The 23560-nt window shown below is 39.0% G+C and overlaps 1 protein-coding gene across 4 annotated transcripts; it reads left to right on the forward strand.

Moving 5' to 3' along the window:
* Nucleotides 1–304: 304 nt before the first annotated feature.
* Nucleotides 305–18544, forward strand: smg7 (SMG7 nonsense mediated mRNA decay factor). Of its 4 annotated transcripts, none has more exons than XM_079611993.1 (23): nt 305–434; nt 4632–4663; nt 5049–5166; nt 5332–5464; nt 5736–5907; nt 6054–6125; nt 6231–6381; nt 6505–6640; nt 6734–6896; nt 7347–7503; nt 7829–7899; nt 7991–8051; nt 8996–9127; nt 9474–9891; nt 9980–10121; nt 10217–10590; nt 10789–11133; nt 12661–12810; nt 13356–13433; nt 13731–13887; nt 14054–14224; nt 15746–15897; nt 16029–18544. In XM_079611993.1, exons 1-23 carry the CDS (start codon nt 409–411, stop codon nt 16140–16142), a joined length of 3525 nt encoding a protein of 1174 aa, XP_079468119.1. In that variant the 5' UTR covers nt 305–408; the 3' UTR covers nt 16143–18544. The 4 variants fall into 4 exon arrangements, with proteins under 4 accessions (XP_079468119.1, XP_079468120.1, XP_079468121.1 ...); XM_079611994.1 differs by having other exon boundaries at nt 9017–9127; XM_079611995.1 differs by lacking the exon at nt 12661–12810.
* The last annotated feature ends 5016 nt before the right edge of the window (nt 18545–23560 follow it).

Below are 23560 nucleotides of genomic sequence, written 5' to 3' on the forward strand. Positions count from 1 at the left end.
AACTGTAGGCTATGTAAACCCTCAGCTCAGTCTTGAGAAGTATTTGGCCTTGCTATGTTGTAATCTGTATAAGGACAAATAGCTTACTTTTTTTGTTTTGTTCTCCTCTATTAGCTAATATTTTCACGTTTATCTAAGTATTTGATTTGATATGATTGATGGTCTCATGGTTACCTTTGATATGTTCATTGTTCAAAATTTTGCAATAAAAAATCTGGACAAACTATAGGGCTACAGAGTAATTACTGTAAGTGAGCAAGGGGGCGGGGCCTGTGACGTAGGTCAGCGCGCTCTTCTGTGTACGTCTGGACCGTTTTCTACCAATGACGATATGATGGACAATATGGCGACGGGAGTAGACTTAGCTTGTGAACCTGTCGTTGTCTAAAAGACTGGCGATCCGACAGGATGAACCTCTGCGCCCAATACTTACGGTGAGTAAAATCCGGAGATTCTCAGACTCGAATTGGCGACCGAGACCGTGTTTCTATCATTGAGGCCGAATGTGGTTTATCGGAATGTTGTTCGGCTAGCATTGGCTGTCAGTGCTAGACGCTAGGCTAGTTAGCATGCTAGCCTGTAAACGAGACACGAAACTGAATACAAGCAGAAGTGGATGACGTATTGTCCTGACTATTACCAAAAACATTGATAGATGGGTGGTTAGTCAAATCGCGACATTTACTTGATCTAACTAGAAGTCGTGTGTACTACATGGCAGCTGTTGTAGGAGGGCATGCTAGGTGCTATGTTAGCCCGCGTTAGCTACAAACATACCACTGGTTGAAGTCAGAAAACAATCCGGTTACACATGCTCGCTCCATTAGTCACGCAAGGCTTCGGGTGAATGATTATCTTTGAAAATTAGCCCGAAAAAACAAACCAAAACAAGGTTTCATATGTTGCGTATCTGCTGTAACGTTACATAGGTTTCCATTTTCCTTTCATTTCAGCATGAATAACGAATTACAGTGATGAGCCATTGGTGACAGTGAACTGATATGATCAGTTCGCTTTTATAAAGCTGTTATGTTGTTTTATGTAAGGTGTGGATGACAAGTGTGTTTTGACCTTGTTTTATTCATGTCACTCGATAGTTTTACCTAGCGTGCATCGGTTCGGACAGACAACAGGCATTCCGAAAAAAAATAACAACACGTATTTCTTAAGAGATGACATTAACGTTAGACTTTATCTGTGAGAATGTCTGGTTTGCAAGGCAGTGTTTTATTTTTTAGTATCCGATGTGCTTCAGTAACCTTGAGTTGGTTCAAAACAGCGTGACATGAATCGACTGAGGGAGTAACGTATGTAAATAAATTTGGCGGCTGATAATGACAAATCCAGGCCATTTGATCGTGAAGCCAGGTTTTAAGTTGTGTGCCGAGAAGATGCGTTTGTTGTTAAGGAGTTTTGTAAAGAAATGTTTGTGATGTGATGACAGTAGGGCGGCACATTTCAGCTAGTTGTACTTGCTGACAAGAGACAGCAGAAAAGCTTTATTATGTTGTTGTGCTTTAATGTCATCTAGGGCTTGCATAACAACATTTAACCTGATCTAGGTGTGTGGTTTCATTCTGCTGCCTGTTTTAACGGGAAGTTCATTAAGTAAGCAATCCCACATGTTTGAAAGGGACTTTTTGACAAAATTAGGCGGGTGCTTTTTTATTATTTGAAGTTGTGCTAAAAGTATCGGGTTAGAATTGCTCCTCTATTCCAAATAAATATGAAATGAATGTAAAGAGATTCACAAAAATGAAACTTATTCTCAAATAAGTAGAATGAGATCCACAAATAAATTTGCAGACACGCTAATATTAGGAAAAACAACACTCTAGCTCGTGTGATATTGCTATCATAAATATAAAAAAACAAGGACTCATACAGGAGCATTTTTGCCCAGTATATTAAAATGTTCACCTTTGACTGGAGGGCAGTATGTATATTATGACACATAATTAATTTACAAATATTAAAATCACATTATAAGGATTGATATGATTGATAAGAACAAATGTTGAGTGCAAATGTGTTGATGAATTAAATTGAATTTATCGCAAAGATGGTTCTAGAAACGAACCATTACACCTCTTCCAGAAGTGGTCAAGATCTCAATGTATATAAGAAAGGTATTCTCGCAGTTCGTCCATTGCTCATTTAGCAATGGACGAACTGCGAGAATACCTTTCTTATCTAAATCTATTATGATGTTGAAAAGTGATGTTTGAGCAGCTTATTTAAAAAATCTTTTCAGACCCTGTCTCCTAATAAACTGCAGCGTGAACAACGATGTGCAACGTCTCATTACAAAATTAACTGATGCGTCGGGAAACACTCAATACCATATAAGATGAGAATCATTCTACACAGGGCATAGCAGAAAGGCAACAGCACTCAAAGACTCTTGCGATGTTTTTGCAGACATGCGTGTTGTTCAGAATAATGTTTTGAATAGTGTACCTGCCGCACATACAACATTACTTGCGGTACTACTGTATTTGAGTTGACAATACTACCATTCAAAAAATACAGTGGCATCGGCAGTATTTTAAAGCTTTATTACCATGCCAGTCATGAGAATACTCACCAACTTGGGTATTTTGACATTATTTTGTTTGCATTTGTGTGTATTGTGTGTTTAAGCGCAGTAAGCCATGAAAAATAACTAAATTTGGTAATTGTGAGCTGTTTGAGATACGGCTTCATGGATTTAAATTCTTGACCTGTAAACACAACACACTTCAACCGGAGCGAATGAGACAAGCGAGTGAGAAGCGACGGCCGTGTCAATTCTTTTTCGGAGAGAAGAGAACGAGAAAGCGATGCTGGTATCGATACTGTGAGAAATGAGTATTGGAACCATTTGAGAGAATTTTGACAACACTAGAAGCCGTCTTTGTATATATATTTTTTGATGATTCAGAGGTTAGCGGTAGGATGTTTGTGTGAGGATGGAAGGAATCTTGATGGTGGGATCTTGAGAGGAAGGAATCAAAGATTTCATTAACAATTTTATTAAGTGCTGAAAGAAAAGTTTAATATAATAGTGCATCCAGACCAAGAGATCTACCATTTGTTATGAGTGCGACCGCTTTGAGGTCGACAGTCAAGTTGTGGTAGTGTGCTAGAGAGCACAGTTGATTGAATTGTCTCCTGTCCAACTGGTCCGGTGCTGCATTGTTTTTATGCCTTGATGCTAATGGTTTGTTTTCTATGATGTATTTTGTACATTGTTATTGTACTCTTCATTTATTGTATTCAACTATTATTGGATGTGTGTTACCAATGCAACATTATCAAGATGGCTTTTTTTAACTGTCTGAGGCTTTTGGGCACTGGGGAAGTTTTTTACATGCCTGACATTTGTGCTCTTTTTTTTTTTTTAGTTGCTTTCAAACATCTTAAACCCTACCTATAGTTGTCAGATGTTCATATGAGCAAAGGCACAGATGCCTCAACGGGCCATATCTACTGTTAAACATTTTTTCTAGAGGTTTGTTAATTTTTTTTTTTACTTGAGCATCGCATGATTATGATGCCGTTATGCACGAGATGCTGCAAAAGATGTTTTTTTACAACAATGGAAAAACCGTGCAGTGGTTTAAAAAAAAAAAAGCTTTCTGTGTGAAAATGAACTAGACACTTGCTACTGCCACGTCCCATGTGAAACAGCCTTAATACTAGCTGTGAGCGTGCACCATTTCGCACTGTGACATTTATATATACCGGAACAGTGGATTGTGGGTTTAAATGTGGATTCAGTCCTATTCTACCAAACTGTCTGTAGTTGTCAGGAACACACAATAACGTCTCAAAATGACGCTGCCTTTTCACCTGTTGATATCCGCTGTGTGAATGAAAGCGCTTACTGAGCCCAACTTTTGCTGACACGGAGAGCAGATGAGATGACAGTGGGAATGGCAAAATGTAAACATAAAGGGCAAGATATCGTGTCACCAAAAAATATCGAGGTCATATGCATATATCGTGTGATAAGTCGATATATTGATTATTGCGGCAGGCCTGTCAGTATAGCCAAAAAATAAATAAGAGGCTACCCATAACCAGAGCCGTCATCCAGCTGAAGGCACTGGATATTGCCAAAGAGGTGAACATGCCCACCAGCAAGGCCCCTCATTACTTTTTTCAGCTATTTACTGACACACTTGCCTCTCAATTTCTATGAAACGGCCGCTGTGATATGGCGTAACAGTGTGTGTCCACTGGTGCGGTGCAGAGGGAGCGTTTTAGTTAATTCCTATGAAAGTTCAGCGTCATGCTCACGCGCGAGCAAGACCAGGCTAGCAAAAACAAATCAACCACTAAAATATCTACCAAGAAGTTATTATTATTGCCAATTACCTATTTGACACATTTCTATGTCAATTAGACCAATGGCATTGCTTTAATGTTGCTGTGTGTCATCACTTGATCTGTGCTTATTGGTCCGTTAAAACAAATAAAAATTAGGTGCAAAATGGCCTTGTGTTTGTGAATATATAGCCTAACATTGAAGCCCCTAAACAGCAATGCTGTTGTGCTTGTTCCAGAGATGTGTTCACCAGACCTTGTCCAATGATTCTCTCTTAAATCATCACCTCATTAACATATTCATTTCTTGTTTTGAGCAGGCAGGCAGAGGCCCTGAAGGCTGACATGACAGGTATGTGCTACCATCTCCAGTTTAGTCTATTTAGTTAGGACTTAAGCATTTTGTCAATGTCTTTTTATTTATTAGCATTCTATCAATGATGCGTTTATCTAACTTGTGATCTTTAAAATAATAATATAATGGCAATGGTCATAAGTTGCACATATTATTAGAACTATTGATGTGATGCATGAGCTTACTTTGAGTCTATTGCTGTTTCATATTTGTCATCTTATCCCTGTCACTTTGGTAACCATGGCATTGGATGTGGTTACTAAGACGTGCAGATCTTTCTCCAAATGAGAACTGAAAGGCACTGTTAGACACAGTCAGTCACGTTCTACAGTGCTGCTTCAGCATTAGCTTTTTAACATGTTCCACTCCACATGTCATGCAGATTCTAAACTTGGTGCTGCGGAGGTCTGGACATCACGGCAGGCTCTTCAGGACTTGTACCAGAAAATGCTGGTTACGGACCTGGAGTACGCCCTGGACAAGAAAGTAGAACAAGATCTGTAAGAATATCAATGATTATATATATTAGATGATATCATTATTATGGAATATAATGCATAATGATTTGCATAATTTACATGCATCATGCCTTGTCTAAGTTTGTGTGTTATGTCAAAAATATCTGATCTCACTGTCATTTTGTCCCTCAAATACTTTTGTTTCAGCTGGAACCATGCTTTTAAGAATCAAATAACAACACTACAGAGTCAAGCTAAGAACAGGGCCAACCCCAATCGAAGTGAAGTACAGGCCAATCTCTCCCTGTTCCTTGAGGCAGCTAGTGGATTCTACACACAAGTAAGCAATGTATTGAAATGATATTGTAATCATAATTGTTTTTTTTAATTGAAATGCTGTTGCTTTTGGCAATGCAGCCATTGCTGCTAATATGGTGTCAAATAATAAATAAATAAACACACAAGGAAGCTGTGTTATTGTACAGTGCTCAATGCTCATTGTTAAGCAGATTGTGGTTGAAACAACCAAAGACAAGCTCTGTTATTCTTTGTTGACTGTGTTTCCCATGACCTAAAGTGACCTTTATTAAAATCTCTTTCTGGATTCTCAGTTGTTGCAGGAGCTGTGCACGGTGTTTAATGTGGACTTGCCATGCCGTGTGAAATCATCTCAGCTTGGCATCATCAGCAATAAACAGAGCAGCACCAGCGCCATAGTGAAGCCCCAGCCCAGCTCCTGTTCCTACATCTGCCAGCACTGTCTCGTCCATCTCGGAGATATTGGTGAGGTTCCTAAGTTGCTGACGTTTTTGTAGCAATTTTGGGGAGAGCATTAGCAACCTGCTCTCCTGCTTTTATAAATCTGAAATATTTGGGTGTTATTCACTGGGTGGTTTCATTGGTTGTGGTTTATTTTACGTAACCCACAGCACGTTATCGGAACCAAACCAGCCAGGCTGAGTCGTACTACAGACATGCAGCTCAACTTGTTCCCTCAAATGGTTTGTATCTGTTTCTGCCTGTTTTCACATACTCAAGCCCACCACTGACATTTGAAAATAAAAACAAGTGAATTCAAAACGAAACTTTTCTCCCTCTGCTCTAAGGTCAACCTTACAATCAGCTGGCCATATTGGCCTCCTCCAAAGGAGACCACCTTACAACAATCTTCTACTACTGCAGGAGCATTGCTGTCAAATTCCCATTTCCTGCTGCCTCCACCAACCTACAGAAAGCTCTTTCCAAGGCCCTTGAGAGGTCAGAATGTCTTTTGAAGGGCTTGCAGACATTTACATTTATAGGATCATAATATTTTGCTCACATTATCATATGCAAGTAAGAAACTAGTGCTTAATTCTCTTGCGTCTCTTTAACCCACAGCCGCGATGAGGTCAAAACAAAATGGAGCGTGTCTGATTTCATTAAGGCCTTCATCAAGTTTCACGGCCATGTTTATCTCTGCAAAAGCCTAGATAAGCTGAACACCCTGAGAGAGAAACTAGAGGAGCAGTTCCAGGTGCAGTCAAAACCACCAGCTATAGCACTTCATATCATTTTCTTGGTCTGAATTTGAATACTCAAATATTCTCCTGACTGATTCGCTCCACAGAGGCTGATTCTTCAGAAAGCTTTCAGCTCCCAGCAGCTGGTCCACATCACGGTTATAAACCTGTTTGAACTGCACCACCTCAGAGACTTCAGCAATGAGGCAGATGAGCACAGCTACAGCTCGGACGAGCAGATCAGCTGGATCCAACTCCTTGGCCTCTTCAGTATGTCCTTTATATCACACTGCGTCCAAACCCTTTCTTTCTAAACCCTGGGTTAAACAGTTGTAGTTTTAAAAGATATACACATTCGAAAGTTGGGGGTGGATACATTTTTTTTTTTTTAAGTTTCTGAAAGAAGTTTGCATTTATTTAATCAAAAATGCTGTGTAAACAGTAATATTGTGACATATTATAATTTGAAATAACAATTCTCTAGTTGAATATATTTTATATGGGAAATATAAAATGGGATTTATTCATGTGGTGGCAAAGCTGAATTTTCAGCATCATTACTCCAGTCTTCAGTGTCACATGATTATCCAGAAATCATTTTACTATGCTGATTTGGTGCACAAGAAACATTTCTTACTATTATCAATGTTGAAAGCAGTTGTGCTGCTTAAGATTTTTGTGGAAACCATAATGTTACTGTTAAAAATGTTCTTTCCCTAGTGTCTTTCCTGGGCGTGATGCTAAGCCGGGCTTTACTCAATAAGAACCGAGAGGAGATTATGGGGGAATGCCCTCTTCCTGCCATCAAAGTGTCTCTGGACTGGCTGAGGCTTCGACCCAGTGTGTTTAATGAAAGTACCATGGAAAAGCGCCAATAGTAAGAAAGACTTCCTATTTTCTTTCCACCATAGGGCTGAATGCTATGTGAGGATGTAGGTTTTATTTCAGTTTCAAAACAAAATTTCAGTAGTTCTGTAGATTTAGCATTTTTAATGTGTTTGTATTTAGTAGGGAACTTGTATTAGTTTCTTAAAATTGTAGTAGTCTCTTTAATCTGCATAATCCCAGCAACAATACCCACAATCCATTGCACGCCATGTCTGTATTATTTTTTTCATGGTGACACTTAAAATGGTTCTGCCTGAGCCAAGATTTTGAGGTATTGAATACTGTTAAAATGACACATCTTTGGCATTTCACAGCATCTGGCCATGGCTGGTGTCCATTCTGAACAGCTTTGAGCCTAAGGAGGAGGATGTGTCAAATGTGTCAGGTATGAGTGCTGCATCACACTTTTAAATTTGCTTATGAAATATCTTTTGAACAGTTCTTTCTGTTAATGTTCATGATTGTTTGTTTCACAGTTATTCCATTGCCCGAAGAGTTCGAGCTGCAAGGCTTTCTGGCCCTTCGCCCTGCTTTGCGGTAAACCTTCATTATAAATTTATTACTGTTGTTGTTTTGACTCTTTATTTTACACACATTACTCTTTTAGCTTTTTAGCTTGTTCTCTTAAGGGGAGACACCCCAGGTGAATAGGGAAAAAAAACCTATTGGATATCAGCATGAAATATCTTTTGTATTACAAGTTTTTAGAATATTTGTTTAAATATGCAAATTAGGTATTATCTCATTAAATATGCTCTAATTTGCATATATTTCCAAAAGATAAATCTGAACATTGGATAAAGCCAGATTCAAAATTCTTGTTTCATTTTGTTGACATATTAGAGTCAAAGGTTTTTACAGAGGGGATTTTGGATATCTCTTTTTATCACACCATTAATCAGAAAAAACTGTCAACAGCCGTAAAATTAAAAAAAATTCGCCCCGTTTTTAGTTCTAAAAGGTTGTATAAATCAGAATCTGAATGATATGAACAAACCCCTCTGTAAAAACCTTATTGATAGGAATACAACTGGAAAGTTTGGTGTAAGTGCTGCTGAAGTGGAGATTTCTGGCTCAGTATGAGAAAAACCCCACTTTGAGAATCACGTTGTCAGAAATTGACATCAGCCAATGAGATTTCGCTTTTAAGAGTTAAATGCTCCATTGTACTTTCACGATTGGTTGCTGATAAAAAAGTAAATTACCATATTTGGATCCGAAAACATTGTACAGGGGAGAGAGAGAGCTTTCCAACGGTGTATGTGATGACAGGGTGCGGACAGGGATCGCGGAGCAGCATGTTGATTTAGAATGCCAACTTTTGTTATATTTAGGAGAAATCTACAGACGGAAATAGACAAAGTTTAGTAAGATAAAGATCTAAATGTGTAAGTCTGAAAGAAGACAAGTTATTGAAGACAAAATCTCAAAATTGACCAGTGAAAAAAACAATGTTTTTGCCTGCTGTGTCTCCCCTTAAGGTTGTTGTTCAATGATTCCAGGATGCTAGACTTCTCTAAAGGGCATCAGAGTGTTGTGGAGAGCCTGTTAGTTCATGCCCGACACCAAAGACTTATCAGCCAGGGCAAGTGGGTGGCTGACAACCAACCACGGTGAGCCTTCACTTTCATTAATTTCTTACTCAAGACTTTTTGGGTCTTTCTTAGACTTTGCTGAAGTTTGGCACCTTCAAAACGGTCTTATTTCTTCTAGCTGTAAAATATGCATTAAAATACAATTTTTTTTTATATTTGCTTATTTTTTATCTTGTTCTTTTTCCTTATTCTTTCTCTTGTTGTCATTTATTAGCACATTTTTCTTTTATTATCTTTTTTTTTGAGAACTTTTTGTGACTACCGGTAATTCACAGATTATTTTTTTTACCGGTTTTAAAAGTTTTTCTCAGCTTTTTGCTGGCATATGTGCAAAAAAAGTAATTTTTGCTTTTGGTATGAACAGGTTGATCCAGTGTCGCATAAGTGATGGCCTTCTGCTCTTCATAACTGATATCCCTGAGCTGGTGGTAGAAGAGCCACAGGAAAAAGACACACCAGTCCTCCAGGAGTCATCTAATGGTGAGCAGTCCTCCAATGACAGCACCCAGGGCCTGAAGTCTGTCCTCTCGGCTGGAAAGAACCAGAACAGTGGGCTGGATGGCAGCGAGAGACCTGTGGTCACCTTCAAAGAGAACATTAAACCCCGCGAGCAGAGTAGAGATCAGAACCGGAACCAGCACCAAAGGGATGCAGGGAAGGACAGAGTTGGATTCAATAAAGGAAATGGAATACAAGGGAAGATTGAGCAGAAGAAAGAGGGCAAAAGAAAGAGTGAGGTGAAGAAAACCAGTCATGATAAAACAACAGATGCTGGGAAACAGGTAAGGGAGAATCAATTGTGCCTCATTTTGCTGTAATTCTTATTCAAATGTGTAAACTTGAACTCGTTTTTTTTTTTTTTGCTACAAGGTGAAGACTCAGACTGAGATAAGGAAGACTCCAGTGCCTGAGGTGAGGAAGACTCCAGTCACACAGACTCAAACCACATGCTCTTCACAGTTTATCCCCATCCACCACCCTGGAGCTTTCCCGCCTCTGCCCAGCAGACCAGGTACACTTAGACTCTTTCATACATGCCACACTTGAACATTATTATACATGGACTGTTCAGTCATTGCTCATTTCCTCATGTTTTTCCTCCCTCAGGCTTCCCTCCACCAGCATACGTGATTCCACCTCCCGTGGCATTCTCCATGAGCCCGGGCTTCACCTTCCCCACAGGTGTATCCGTACCTGCACCCTTCCTCCAGACCTCCTCCCACCCTCAATCTGCCAATTCTGTACAGACAGGGAAACCCTCACACATTCCCTACAGCCAGCAGAGGCCCTCAGGCCCTGGAGCCCTAAACCAGGGCCCTCCCCAGCCTCAGCAGACACAGCCGCCCCCTCCACAACCATCCCAACAAGCCTTGCAGCAATCTGTGCAGCTCCAAGTACAGCAACAGCAACCGCAGCAGTCGCCCACCAAGCAGAGCTCTCAGCTTGGCAAAAGTCCACCACATCATCACAGCATGCAGCAGGTAATGCGACGCCTTTATTTAAAGCATGTGGTATTACATGAATGGCGATTTAATTTGCTCTTGTGATGCTGAGGTTCAATATCTGCTCTCCTGTTTTCTTGACAAGTCCGATTACCATGGAGACTACATAGAAACATTGATGTTGCTGACCTTGTTGGGAATTTTCTCTACTTTCTCCATTTTATTTTGTCCTTGCAGGCTTACATGCAGGTGCCTGAACAGCCTGGTCAAATGTGGAGCCAGCACCAAACTCAGCCCACCATGCAGAAAATGCCCATGCAGATGCCAGTCAAACAGCCTTTCTTCATGCCCACCCAGGACCCAATGAAGCTGTTTGATCACCCTATGAGCATGCAGCCCCCTCAGCCCAGCATGGACAAAAAGATGAAGTTTCCAGAGGTCAAAGTGCAGGATTTCTACTGGGAGCCACCTTACCACATGGGAGGAGAGGGCAGGAGCGGAATGGTCGACAGGATGGGCAAACGTCAGCCTGGAGTGTTCTGCCCCGACCAGGAAAACATGCCCAGAGGGCCTCCATATGAAGTTAGCACTCTTTTTCATCTCTGTTTATACAGCTGTTGTACGTTACAAGAAATTAGTGTCAGGCTTAATATAATAATGATAATAGCATAATCGATAACTTAAAAAAAATATATTACTTTTAATTTAACTATATTTTATATTTAAATATAAATAAATATTTGCATAAACTACCAAAACTACTCAAGTTAAAAAAAAGATGTATCTTATGCTCTCAAAGACTGCATTTATTTGATCTAAAATACAGTAAACAGTAATATTGTGATATATTATTACAAGTAAAGCCACAATGAGATTGCAGTAGTGACAAATTAGTTAATCTGTATTGTGTTGTATAGCAAAATGTAATGGGTTATCGACAAATAAATGTAGGACAGGGACTTGGTTCTGTGTACCTATTGTTGTTGTTTGGACTTTGAGATGTGGGCGTTGCACTTTCTTTAAAATATCTGTGGTCTATTTGAATATATTTTAAAATGTAATTTATTTGTGAAGGCAAAGCTGAATTTTCAGCATCATTACTTCAGTCTTCAGTGTCACATGATCCTTCTAATATGACATTCTAATATTATAGCATCAATGTTGAAAACAATTGAGCTGCTTAATATTTTTGTGGAAATCAAGAATTTTATGGATTCTTTGAATAGAAACTTCTGAAGAACACCATTTATTTGACACACAAATCTTTTGTAACATTATAAATGCTACCACACTTGCTTTATACCAATTTAATGCATGCTTTTGAACGGTAATGCTTTTAAACATTAAAAAAAAATTACATTTATTTTTTTAATATATTTTCTTCGTTTCAGACAGGGCAAGAGCTTAGGCATTTTAATCAAATTTGGATTGAATGTTTTAATTTCCTTTTTAATAACTGGACATCACTCATTAATTTAAAACATGCGACATGAGGTCGAGCATGCAATGTAGTTCATTAATGCTTTAAACACGTATTGTTTCATAATGTGTTTTGTTTCACATTATTTATTCAAAGCATTCTGCTCGGTGCAGTGTTCCCTAAGCAGTAAGCAAGTTTTCTATTGTGAACACAACCTCAGTCCTCCTCATTCTCAGTCAATTCCTTCCACTTGCCTTTGGTTTATACAGGCTCAGCCTCTGAAAGAGATCTGTTATGATTCTGTGATTATCATGGGTTTTCCGGCATAAGCTGGGGATCATTTACATCCACATTGGGTTTTATAGAAACTTGATCTCAGCGGTTGTGGAGAAGCGCATGCTTTCAAATTTTTCATCTCTTCTTTCACGTTTCCACCTCTAACTCTTTCTGTGATTCATTTGTGTGTTTGAAACACCATTTTAGATTTGAGTCAGTCAAAGAGCTTTATCAGCTGCCGTGAGCAGAAGTCAGGTTGAGAATGGCACTGATCTTCACAGGCTGCTGTTTTTCTCTGATAGCTCTGACTGGCTGCTTCCTATTTTCTTACATCCTGTTTCTCTCATCCCTTTTCCTCCCTCCCTCTCTCTCTCTCTCTCCTTCCTTCCCTTTTGTGCCTTGTTTCTCACTAGGACAACAAGAGCTCCCCTCTTCTGCCCCCAGACCTGTTAAAGACTCTGGCGGACTTTGAAGAAGAGGAGGAGCTGCTCTTTACTAAACCTCATGATTTCTACCAGGCCTTGGCTGGCCCTCTTAATTCTGCTCCTGGAAGGAACATGTTTGTATGTAGTTCTCCTATCTTGTCGTCTGGTGGGAGTGGATAGAGTTTTCATATGAGCTTCTATCGATAAAAACGATCTGGTCCCTGTTTTCAATACTAGTTGAAAGTTTGGACATATCTATTGGTTTCCAATATATTAGAGCAATCGTATAATAAGTCGTCGTAATTAAGAAAAAACACAGAGATGGCATACATGTAACATCATGAGATGCTTCCTGGGATACTTTTAAACAGTATTTAAAAGAGGTTCTTATTCAAATTAGACAAGTTGTATTTGTCTATAAAAAAACTAATTTAATAAGATTTTAGATTTTAAAAAGGTTTTAAGATCTTAAGAAAAACCAATTCAGTCTGATGTGTCCAAATGTTGGACATGTATCAAATAAGTATTGTGCTATTAGGTACTGTATCTTTCATTTGTTATAATGTGTGGCTATATCTGGAAATACAGTTTTTGCTTGTTCTGTGGTTTGCCTAAAAATGATTTATCTGTTGGAATGCATGTGTTCTGTAGAATACTCATCTTTTGTGCATTTCTCCCTCTAGTTGCCAAATCCATCACGACTAGACAGTGGAGCTGATGTGATTGGGCAGTCTTCTCTTCTCCCCCGATTTTCCATTCAGGTAAAGCTGCTATGCTTTTTCTCTCCCAAACAAACACTTTTGCCCTCCTTTGCATTGTGGATCAAAAGTCACCAGGTGGCAGTGTTTTCCTTTAAAACATTACCAAAATTTGTATTTGATGGGCTGGATGTTGCTTTATTTTTACTTGCCAATCATGCACTGACTGGTAATGTTACTAAAAAATTTACAGTTACAGTTTTTTTTGCCAGCTCTGACTTGTTAACTTTTTAAAGAAGTACAATAACCAAGTTTGAATTTCCTGATACTATTCTTTCCTTTTTCTGTCCTGTTTTACAGGACAGCTCCTACCAGAACAACAGTATTTTTAGCGAGGCCTACGGTAAAAATATGGCCCCTGCGTCTAAGCCGGATGCACCCATGATGCACCAGGAGCCCTCGCTCTACTCCCTATTTGAAGGAACCCCATGGTCCCCCTCCCTTCCTGCTAGCTCAGGTACCATATAGTGATTTTGATTTACTGTAGTATGTGAGCATTAACTAGATGGCTTGGAGACATCATATAATGAGAATTAATTTAATTCATAGCCTTTATTTTAGGTTTGTACATGTGAACTAACAGCATCGTTTTTTGAATATTCTGTTTCTGTCTTTTGTTATAGATCACTCAACACCAGCCAGTCAGTCCCCTCACTCTTCCAACCCAAGCAGCCTGCCTTCATCCCCACCCACCCACAGCCACGGCTCCCTGCCCTTCTCCAACTTCGGCCCCATTGGGACACCTGACAGCAGAGACCGTCGCGGAACCGACCGCTGGAAGGCTGATAAGACTGGTAATTCCCATGCTGAGAGCATACTCTATTTGTTCTATGTATCTCTTCTAGCGGTTGACCTATATATTGCCAAAGCTGTTATATTTATACACTATATTGCCAAAAGTACACCCTTCCAAATCATTGAATTCAGGTGTTCCAATCACCTCCATGGCCACACCTGTATAAAATCAAGCACCTAGGCATGCAGACTGCTTCTAGAAACATTTGTGAAAGAATGGGTTGCTCTCAAGAGCTCAGTGAATTCAAGCAAATTCAAGTCGCCAACTTTCAATAGCTACAGACCTCCAAACTTTGTGTGGCCTTCAGATTAGCTCAAGAACAGTTCGTAGAGAGCTTCATGGAATGGGTTTCCATGGCCGAGTAGCTGCATCCAAGCCTTACATCACCAAGTGCAATGACAAGCGTCAGATTCCTGACCTCAACCCGATAGAACATCTTTGGTATGAATTAGATCGGAAACTGCAAGCCAGGCCTTCTCGTCTAACATCAGTCAACCTCACAAAAACGCTTCTAGAAGAATGGTCAAATATTCCCATAAACACACTCCTAAACCTTGTGGAAAGCCTTCCCAGAAGAGTTGAAGCTGTTATAGCTGCAAAGGGTCTTTAAAGTTCATGTGCCAAAAAGGCAGGTGTCCCAAAATTGTTGGCAATATAGTGTATAATGTGACCCTGGACCACAAAACCAGTCTTATGTGTCAATTTCTTTAAATTGATATTTATGCATCAACTGAAAGCTCAATGAATAAGCTTTCCATTGATGTATGGGTTGTTAGGATAGGACAATATTTGGCCAAGATACAACTATTTGAAAATCGGGAATCTGAGGGTGCAAAAAAATCTAAATATTGAGAAAATCGCCTTTAAAGTTGTCCACTTCTTTTGGCGATATTGTTGCATTTACTCACAAAAATAAAGTTGATATATTGAAGGTAGGAAATATACAAAATATCTTCATGGAACATGATCTTTACTTATAATACTTATTATTACATTAGGTAATATCCTAAAGATTTTTGGCATAGAAGAAAAATATATAATTTTGACCCATACAGTGTTTTGTTGGCTATTGCCACAAATATACCCGTGCGACTTATTACTGGTTTTGTGGTCCAGGGTCACATTGCCGATGAGATTTTTAAAAGTTTTGCCATAAGTGTTGTGAGTGGGACTTTTATTTTGACCGCAATGAAACCTGAGAAGATGCACAGGAGCTCTTCTCCAACTTTAACAAATCTGTTTAAAATGGATAGACAAAACCTATAATACTTTTTAAATATGCTAAACAGTGTTAATTGGGGTGTGGACGAGTTTAACTCTCAATGGACACGCACGAGTGAGCAACTTCAAACTATGTTGCGCTAAATCCAACTTTCCTCTGTCATCAAGTCATATTCACTGTGTACTATATTTATAATTGGCCACTGCTAGCCTCTGTTATTTTAAGTAATTAATAAACTGTTAATCATATTTGAATATATACACTTTATGGTTGGTATGTAAATATGACTATCTTCAGGTGTGAGCGGCTTTGGGTTGGACTACCTGCCTTCTGCCTCGTCGTCTGTGTCAGAGACCAACAGCTGGCACCAGGGGGCGCCAACCAGCAGCTGGGCAGCCCAGGACATGCCAATGGAGGACTCTTCTACTGTCCTCCTTGACAGTTTCAAGGTAACATGTTGTGTTATTGTCTACACGTTCTAACCGCAGATGTGCTACAACATATTTTTTCAGTTGCTTGGTTGTTTTTCTTCGGTCTTAATATCCCTTCACTTTCCTTTTCTTCTACCCCTTTTCTGCAGTCAATCTGGTCGAGCTCTATGATGCAGCCCGGTCCGTCTGCGCTGGAGCAGCTCCTGATGCAGCAGAAACAGAAGCAGCAGCGCGGCCACGGCAACATGAACCCGCCACACTGAGAGCCCACAGGAAGACGCACTTGTGTCAAACATGATTCAACAGAAGAGGTGAAACACCACAAGCTCCAATCGGAAATTTCCGGCATTATCTGCGCGCGGAGGCTGGAGACGGCGAACGATGTGAAGCGACAGGCTCAAAATGAACCGCTCGCCTGACCGACGAGGGACGTGCAGCCCTCTCCTCTCCTCTCTCTCTCTCACTCACTCTGTCTGTCTCTCTCCCTGTGCCTCTATGGCAACGAGGGCGTGCAAGCACCTGACCTGTCACGCTGCTCAGCACGTAGCCGCTGCAGAACACTGACTCTGAGGGGACAAACTCTCTCTGATTGCCACCTCGCTTCCTCTGGGGGTCAAAGGTCATTCTCCTGTCTCATCTGGACTTAAGACTCTGGACTAGACGCCCACATGCCACCTGCTTAAATCGCTCTGTGCGACCGGCACGCCGCACGTGGAGGAGTTAGGTGTAGGCGTGCGTGTCGGAAAGGGATGTTTATGGACAGCAGATGTGGTTTTACGAGGGACAAAAAAAAAAAGAAAGGAGTGGTTTTGTTTTATTCCAAGTCTGGATTCATTTTCTCAGAGGGATTCGTGTCGCTATGTCCAGAATAAAAAATAAAAAAACGGAATGAAGGATGATGCAATCGGCGTGAACGTGCGCATCTAGAGAACGTGCTCGACTATTAGGACTTAGATTGACACAGGCATGGATCATGGTGTTGTCATGTACAGTCTGTTGATTTGTAAGAAGAGTTTGGTGAACGGGACAGGGAACGTCTCTAAAGTTCGAACCATTATGAAGCTCATAGCGACATTTATAGCTCAATCAGTATCAAGCGGAGTCGGGGGTTAGACTATAGATGTAGGATGTAGTATCATTAGCTGCAATAGAGACTGCAATTATTAACAATACTGTATTTTGTGACTTGTTCTGTAGCAGTTTTAGCTCTCTGAAATATTATTCAGTAAATATGTTCAATAGTTTACTGCTAACGGGGGAGTTCATTCGATATAAATGTGTGCCTCCCCTTCTCCCTCCTTTCCTCGTTTCTTTACTCTAGCTTACCAGCATAACGGCTTCTTTTGTTCCTGTTCTGCCTTTTTATTAATAGTTTTAAGCTTTATCAGCTCTCTTTGTGCCTGGTCTGTGTTTTCTCTCTTCCTTTTGTTGTTCTTTCTCTATTTTTGTTTTAAGGAATCGTTAGCATCGCGATCACGTTGGCACTGTAGGGAAGGTTTTGGAAACTTGGGCGAACAGGTCAAGCTGCGACGCTGTTGGCTTGTCGGAAAGGGACGCGAGCCGGGGGAAGCCCATTTTCCCACAGCAACCTCACAGCCACTGAATTGTTCTTCTTTCAGGTACCATCTCAACAGGAACTACTCTGATCGGTTTAAAACCACAGACCGTATCTCCGAAAGGATGCTTTCCCGCGCTCCCGTTATGCTAAGCACTAAAAAAAGAGGAAGCGCGTCAGCCCGAATACTGCTTCACTCTGAAATCTTGTAATGTATATCATCGGTTGCCTCAGGTTAGCGTCAAGTGACGCTAGAAAGTGGTCACATCATCATAGATGCCCTGTTTGCAGCCTGTTTTTTCTCTCTCTCTCAAGGTCAAAATCGAATATTGTTTTGAAAACTAACGGTTCTCTTTTCAGTAGAGGATATAGCACTGAGTAAGCCTTCGAGACCTTGTAATGGGTGCCACTGTTTGGTAAATGTTCTGGGGCCAGGGGTTAGTGTTGGATAGGCTGAGATATCTATAATGCGTTCACAGTGGTTCATTCTTCCTGGTTAAGCAATGCGTTTTTGTTCGGCGAAGGTTATATGAAAGACGTACTCTCTTGTATGATGAGAATAAAGCGTGTTTTTATTTTTGAGTAGAGAACATTTTATTAAAGACAAACTTTAAATGATGTGTCTATTTGCCGTGTGATTGTGCTTCTCTTGTTGCATTTAAAATCGTATAAAAAAAAAGAAAAAGAGGAATTAATAATTACGTGGAATCTTAAAAGTTGAGTTAGGTCAAAGTATCATTTGCAAAAAAAAAAAATAATTCTATAAGCAAAGCAAAGTTTCAGCGGGAGCTGAGACCCCATTTTGTTCATTTTTTTGTTTTCCTCTTAGAATCGTTCAGCAAGGAGTTTTCAGAAGCCTGTGCTCTGATTGGTTGCTGTGGACGTCTAACATTCTTTTATTTTGGATGGACTTGTAGTGCACAGTCTTGTGTGAATGTGCTTTTTTTTGATACCCTGTATCTCACTGCATTGTAAATGTGGATTTTTTTCCCTGTTGTCCAGTATCCATCTTTTAACTGTGGCTTCTGTAGTGATGTACATTACAATGCTGATCACAGGACAACAGCCTTGCGCCTTTGGGCCGTAACATAACATTCCAATAATAAAGCTAAAAATAATAATAATTAAAAAAATAACAGCCAGCTTTTTACATTAAATTTACCACTATGAAGGTTTGTCCCAACCCTGAATTGAGTCTGCCACTCTTGAAATTCTGCATGAAATCCATCTTTCAGAATGCCTTGTATTTTGGATGAGGGAGATATCCAGTCAAATTCTTTTTTTTTTTTTTTTTTTTTTTTTAAAGAGGATTTTGTCAGGGAATGGTTGGGTTTGAGGATATCTCCTTCTATAATGGGCTTGATTTATTGTGTTCTTGTCTCTTTGTGGACACTTGTAAACGCTGAAATCAGCTATGCCTTTAATAAAATAAACCATGTCCTCATAAGCAGAGTTTGGAGTCTTTTCTGTACCCCACACTTTGGTTTGTCTTAATCCGTCAGGACACTGGCGACCGTTACATCCAAAGTGATTACAGGGTCATACGTTTTAACATTATTGTTTGTGCCTGGTATTATGCTGTGAGCCAATATCCTATGTTGTAGCTGTTAAAAATGTTTAGTACCATTATGAAATATGATTTGGTCATTGCTTCATGTCTCACATCTGCAAAATGCTGTCACGTACAGGTAAGAAAGCTTCCTTTTTTACAAATTTCAGTGATAAACCTACCGTTCACACCAAGAACGATAACAATAAAGATATATTTCTAAGTCGTAATATTAAACAATAGCAGAGTCCTCACCACAGCTATAACGATAACGGCAAAGAGAAACGATATTGTTGCAATCACTTTCAGAGCGATTTTAATCCGCTGATGAACGATAAAAACATTGACTGCCAATCAGAATCCATCCTGCTGTAACGAGCTGGAGCATTTAAAGTGACAGACAAGCATGCGCTTAGAATAAACAACAATATTGTCCCCTGGTGTGGATGTTAATATAGTTATCTTTATAGTTCTCGTTCTTGGTGTGAAAGGGCTTACAATAACTGTTCTGTTAACAACCCTCTGTCGATCCGAGTGTCTGTGGGTGAGGATACAAAAATGTGGAAGTATAATCGGTAGTTTTTACCAGTTGTCAAAAGACTTTTGCTGACAAATAAATGTGAATTTCTTGGTCCAGGTAACACGTAGAACAAGAAAACTTTTAACATGTACTACAGACATTGTAACAATACAAACTGGTTGAAAATTATAAAAGATTGCGATCTCATTCCTAAATGACAATGATTTGGCTATGTCTGTTAAACCTTTGACAAGCATGACCACAGAGAACACATTCAAATTTGATTCCCAATTTATTTTGTGCAGCTCTATAGTGTTCATACTAGTGTACACATTAATACTTGGGCCTAGATGGTGTATTGGGACTTAACCGTATGTATTCAGAATATTATTTTTCTATTCTATACATCTTAATGGGATAATATTATACAAATGGACTACTAGCCTAACAGGAAATTGTTTCAGAGGGGAAATGGTTCATTAAATGGACTAAGATATAATTGGTAACACTACTATAATCTTGAATAGTATTTAATGCATTACATTTCATGAGTTAACAATGTTCATAATTTTTTTCCCAGCATTATTGTGGTTAAAGTTCATTGATAAATAAATTATTTAATTTGTTTAATACATTAATGTTGATTTACAACGGCTTAAAATGCAGAAATGAATATGAAACTATTACTAAATGCTGTAAAAATATTTTACATTCTTTGATAATGCTTTAGTTAATGTAGAAAAATAGAACCTCTCTTCATTGTGTTACCATTTATTTTCCTCATTGTCTAATTTATCATAAATCTGAGTTGGTACAAAATTGACTTTATAATTAGGAGAGGGAAATGGTGCTTAGTGTAAATCACAGAGGAAAGAGCTGTGAAGTTGATGCTGTCTAGAAATGGAAGGGGACGGGTTGTTCTTAGAACACCTCTCAGCTCCTCACCCACTTCCTGACAGGAAACCACAGTGGTTGAAGATCAGCTTACCACATATACGCCAGCTGCCTTATCATCTCTCCTCAATGCAAACTCCATTGAACCGTTTTTGCCACAGAATATTTCAGTGTGTACTTGGGACCACGTTGATTCAATTTTTGAGGAGCCCCTACAAAAACTCTTGTCATTTGATTTCAAAATGCATGTGTTTCCTACCCTGTTATATGATGTTATTTTCAGTTTGACCAGACCCTCAGTCATGGCCTGACAGCTCGTAACACTGCCATAAATATGAACTAAAAGTTAATATAAATGTAATATTCTTACATTCGTACATTAAAGGGGTGGTATAATGTCCTTTTCACAAGATGTAAAATAAGTCTCTGATGTTTCCAGTGTCTGTGTGAAGTTTTGGCTCAAAATACCCCACAGATATTTTTATATAGCACGTTAAAACTGTCACTTTTTGAGGGTGAGCAAAAATGCACCGTTTTTGTGTCTGTCCCTTTAAATGCAAATGAGCTGCTGCTCCCGGCACAGGGGGAGGAGCTTCAACAGCTTGCGTCCTTTTATCTCTCTCACACATGACACACATTAGCATATTCTGTCTTGATAATCTATAAATCGTGTTCAGGGGGCGGGGTTTATGTAAATTTTAGGGTTGGTGATGTCACTAACCCAGGAGGAATGTCTTGTCATTCCTACCAGCCGTTTGTTGTAGTCCTTAAAAAGCTATTTCTTTAAAAGCAAATATCTCCCTTTGCTTTGAGCTTTGTAACTTTGTAGATGTTTATGCTCAAACAGCAACATTACACACTAACTAAAGTTAGAAAAGTGAAATCATAAGGCTCCTTCACACCAAGAACAATTACTATAACAAGCGTGCACACGCTCACCAACGCAATCGCACCAATCTCGTTCTGGTTCATGTCCTCCTGGGAAGTTCGTAGGCATGATGTGGGAAGTCGTGTTTAGCTACGACGGCTGGTGCGTTCAAGTCACTTTCGTTGGAGTAAGATACTTTCTTAATTAATAACACAAAAATACAGTGAGGTTCTTGTTCTAAAAAATGAATAACAAAGATTTGCATAAGGTGTGCTTTGATTTTTTTTTATTAATGTTTTTAGTTAATTTATGAAGCCACTGCAAACTTTATCGTTGTATATTATTGTTATTTTATCATGCTATCATATTCTGTGCAGGCAATTAGCTTACTGCGCAGTAAATAAAAAAGCCTGACAAGCTATATAACTTGTATTGTGGTATGCCGCCATGTTTCTCAGTGACACGCCCACAACTCGTAAAGATCGGGGCTTATGCTGCCTTCACGTGCTGTGGAAAAGATGATATTTTCCACTTGTGAACTGGTATTTACCAGTGTGTTGTGTTCAAGTGCTTTTATGATATTTTCCACTTGTGAACTGGTATTAACATCTGCTCTGGGAAGGTAACACCAAACATAACTTTATTTTTAAAACTGACACTGAGTGTTAACGCATTATATTACAATTGTTAATGACACAACATTGTATAGGCTACAAAAACAATCCGCTAACAGTAGCAAAAAACGTTTAGTTGTGTACAATGCTTACCATTCACAACGCTTGCGTCGCTCTCCGCCATGTTGAAAATGTCAAAGGTTATCTCATCTCGGCAACTCGTGCATCAAAATATTCTACGAGTTGCCCAGTGGAAAATACCACATGAGGGGGTGTTCATGTGCATTTTCCACGTCGGCTTTTGGTATTTACCATAATTACCATAGCACGTGAAAGTTTACGACATTGTGGTGGCGTTCAAGTGCGTTCAACTCGTAAATACGATCTATACGAGATGACTTGAACGCACCATGCCCGCTGAAGTTTTTTTTTCCTGCCGCTTTAAAAGCAGGAAGGATTCTGATTGGCTGTCAATGTTTTTATTGTTCATCAGCTGAAAAAAAAGGTGATTCCAAAGATATCGTTCCTCTTCTTCTTTCTTGTTGTGGACATTTAATAACGATTTTTAAAACCGTATATTCGTTGTTATGGTGCTTGGTGTGAATCCGCATTTACTGAAGGCTAAGTTTTAAATGCCATTCTGATATTACATAGGCTACGGTATGCAATGCATGTTGTAGGCTACTGGCCATTGAGGTTATCAACATTTACTAGGCCTATACCTCATGCAGCTACAATATTCGTAATTGTGCAGCCTATACTAACTGCACTAGTGCACTCTAGTCTACTATGCACAATTACATAATTACATGAAACAAATGAAATAACCAACACAGAATTTTAACAATCGTTACGAACTCTAGCACAAGAATGTAGGCTACTCTTTAAAACAAAAACAATTTTTAGTCTACATTTTCTTGCCTCACATTTATTTATAAAATAATTTGCCAAATTGCATAGTTTTGCACAGTTATTTGGATGTCATTTCAGATCGCAACACAGTGCTAAGTTTTGGAGGTGATACAATAACCTTAACTGCCTATTGGAAACTAACCCGTTCAAATAGATTTCATAATGTGCACCGGAGGAGAAAATTGACTTAAGTTATAAACAAGGAGCCAACAATCAAAGTTAGCATCTGCTCTGGTTCTTATTGCTATTTCTTTGAATATCATTGTTATGTTTGTATAATTTGGAATGCCTTGGGGAAGTTATGTTATACAAACATATAAATGATTTTCAATGAGTTTTTAACATGATATATTATAGTGTTCTCCTAGATTTTGGGGCACCAACTTTGGTAAATAACTCCATCTGTTTATATATATGCTGAAAGAATTGAAATCAAGTCTCGAATTGTATAATGTGTATTTATTACACCAGGCAACTGTCTGCATGAATTATTGTTATTTTAAATTTTTTGGAAACCAGTTACTAATAACCATTCCTTAATTATTCTTGAATAATGGTTTTAATATACATCAATAAACTTAAAACATTAATAGTTCAATTAATAATAACACATTATAAATGTGTTTTCTAAATGTCATAATCATTTGTTAACAAACAAGTATTCATTACTTCAATGAGCTCATTGTTTCTGCATTAAATACAAATTTTAGCTAACTGTGACACTATGTACATTTCTGAAATGCATAACTTTAGAACACTCTAAAATTGT

The sequence above is a fragment of the Phoxinus phoxinus genome, assembly GCF_949152265.1.
Source record: "Phoxinus phoxinus genome assembly, chromosome: 5".
NCBI classification, from domain to species: domain Eukaryota; kingdom Metazoa; phylum Chordata; class Actinopteri; order Cypriniformes; family Leuciscidae; genus Phoxinus; species Phoxinus phoxinus.

What these genes read in the sequence shown, in the direction of transcription:
- smg7 (XM_079611993.1), top strand. Translation starts at nt 409, where the DNA reads ATGAACCTCTGCGCCCAATACTTACG. An exon ending in AACTAGAGGAGCAGTTCCAG is followed by an intron (nt 6,641 to 6,733) that starts GTGCAGTCAAAA and finishes TTCGCTCCACAG; the next exon opens with AGGCTGATTCTTCAGAAAGC. An exon ending in GGATGTGTCAAATGTGTCAG is followed by an intron (nt 7,900 to 7,990) that starts GTATGAGTGCTG and finishes TTTGTTTCACAG; the next exon opens with TTATTCCATTGCCCGAAGAG.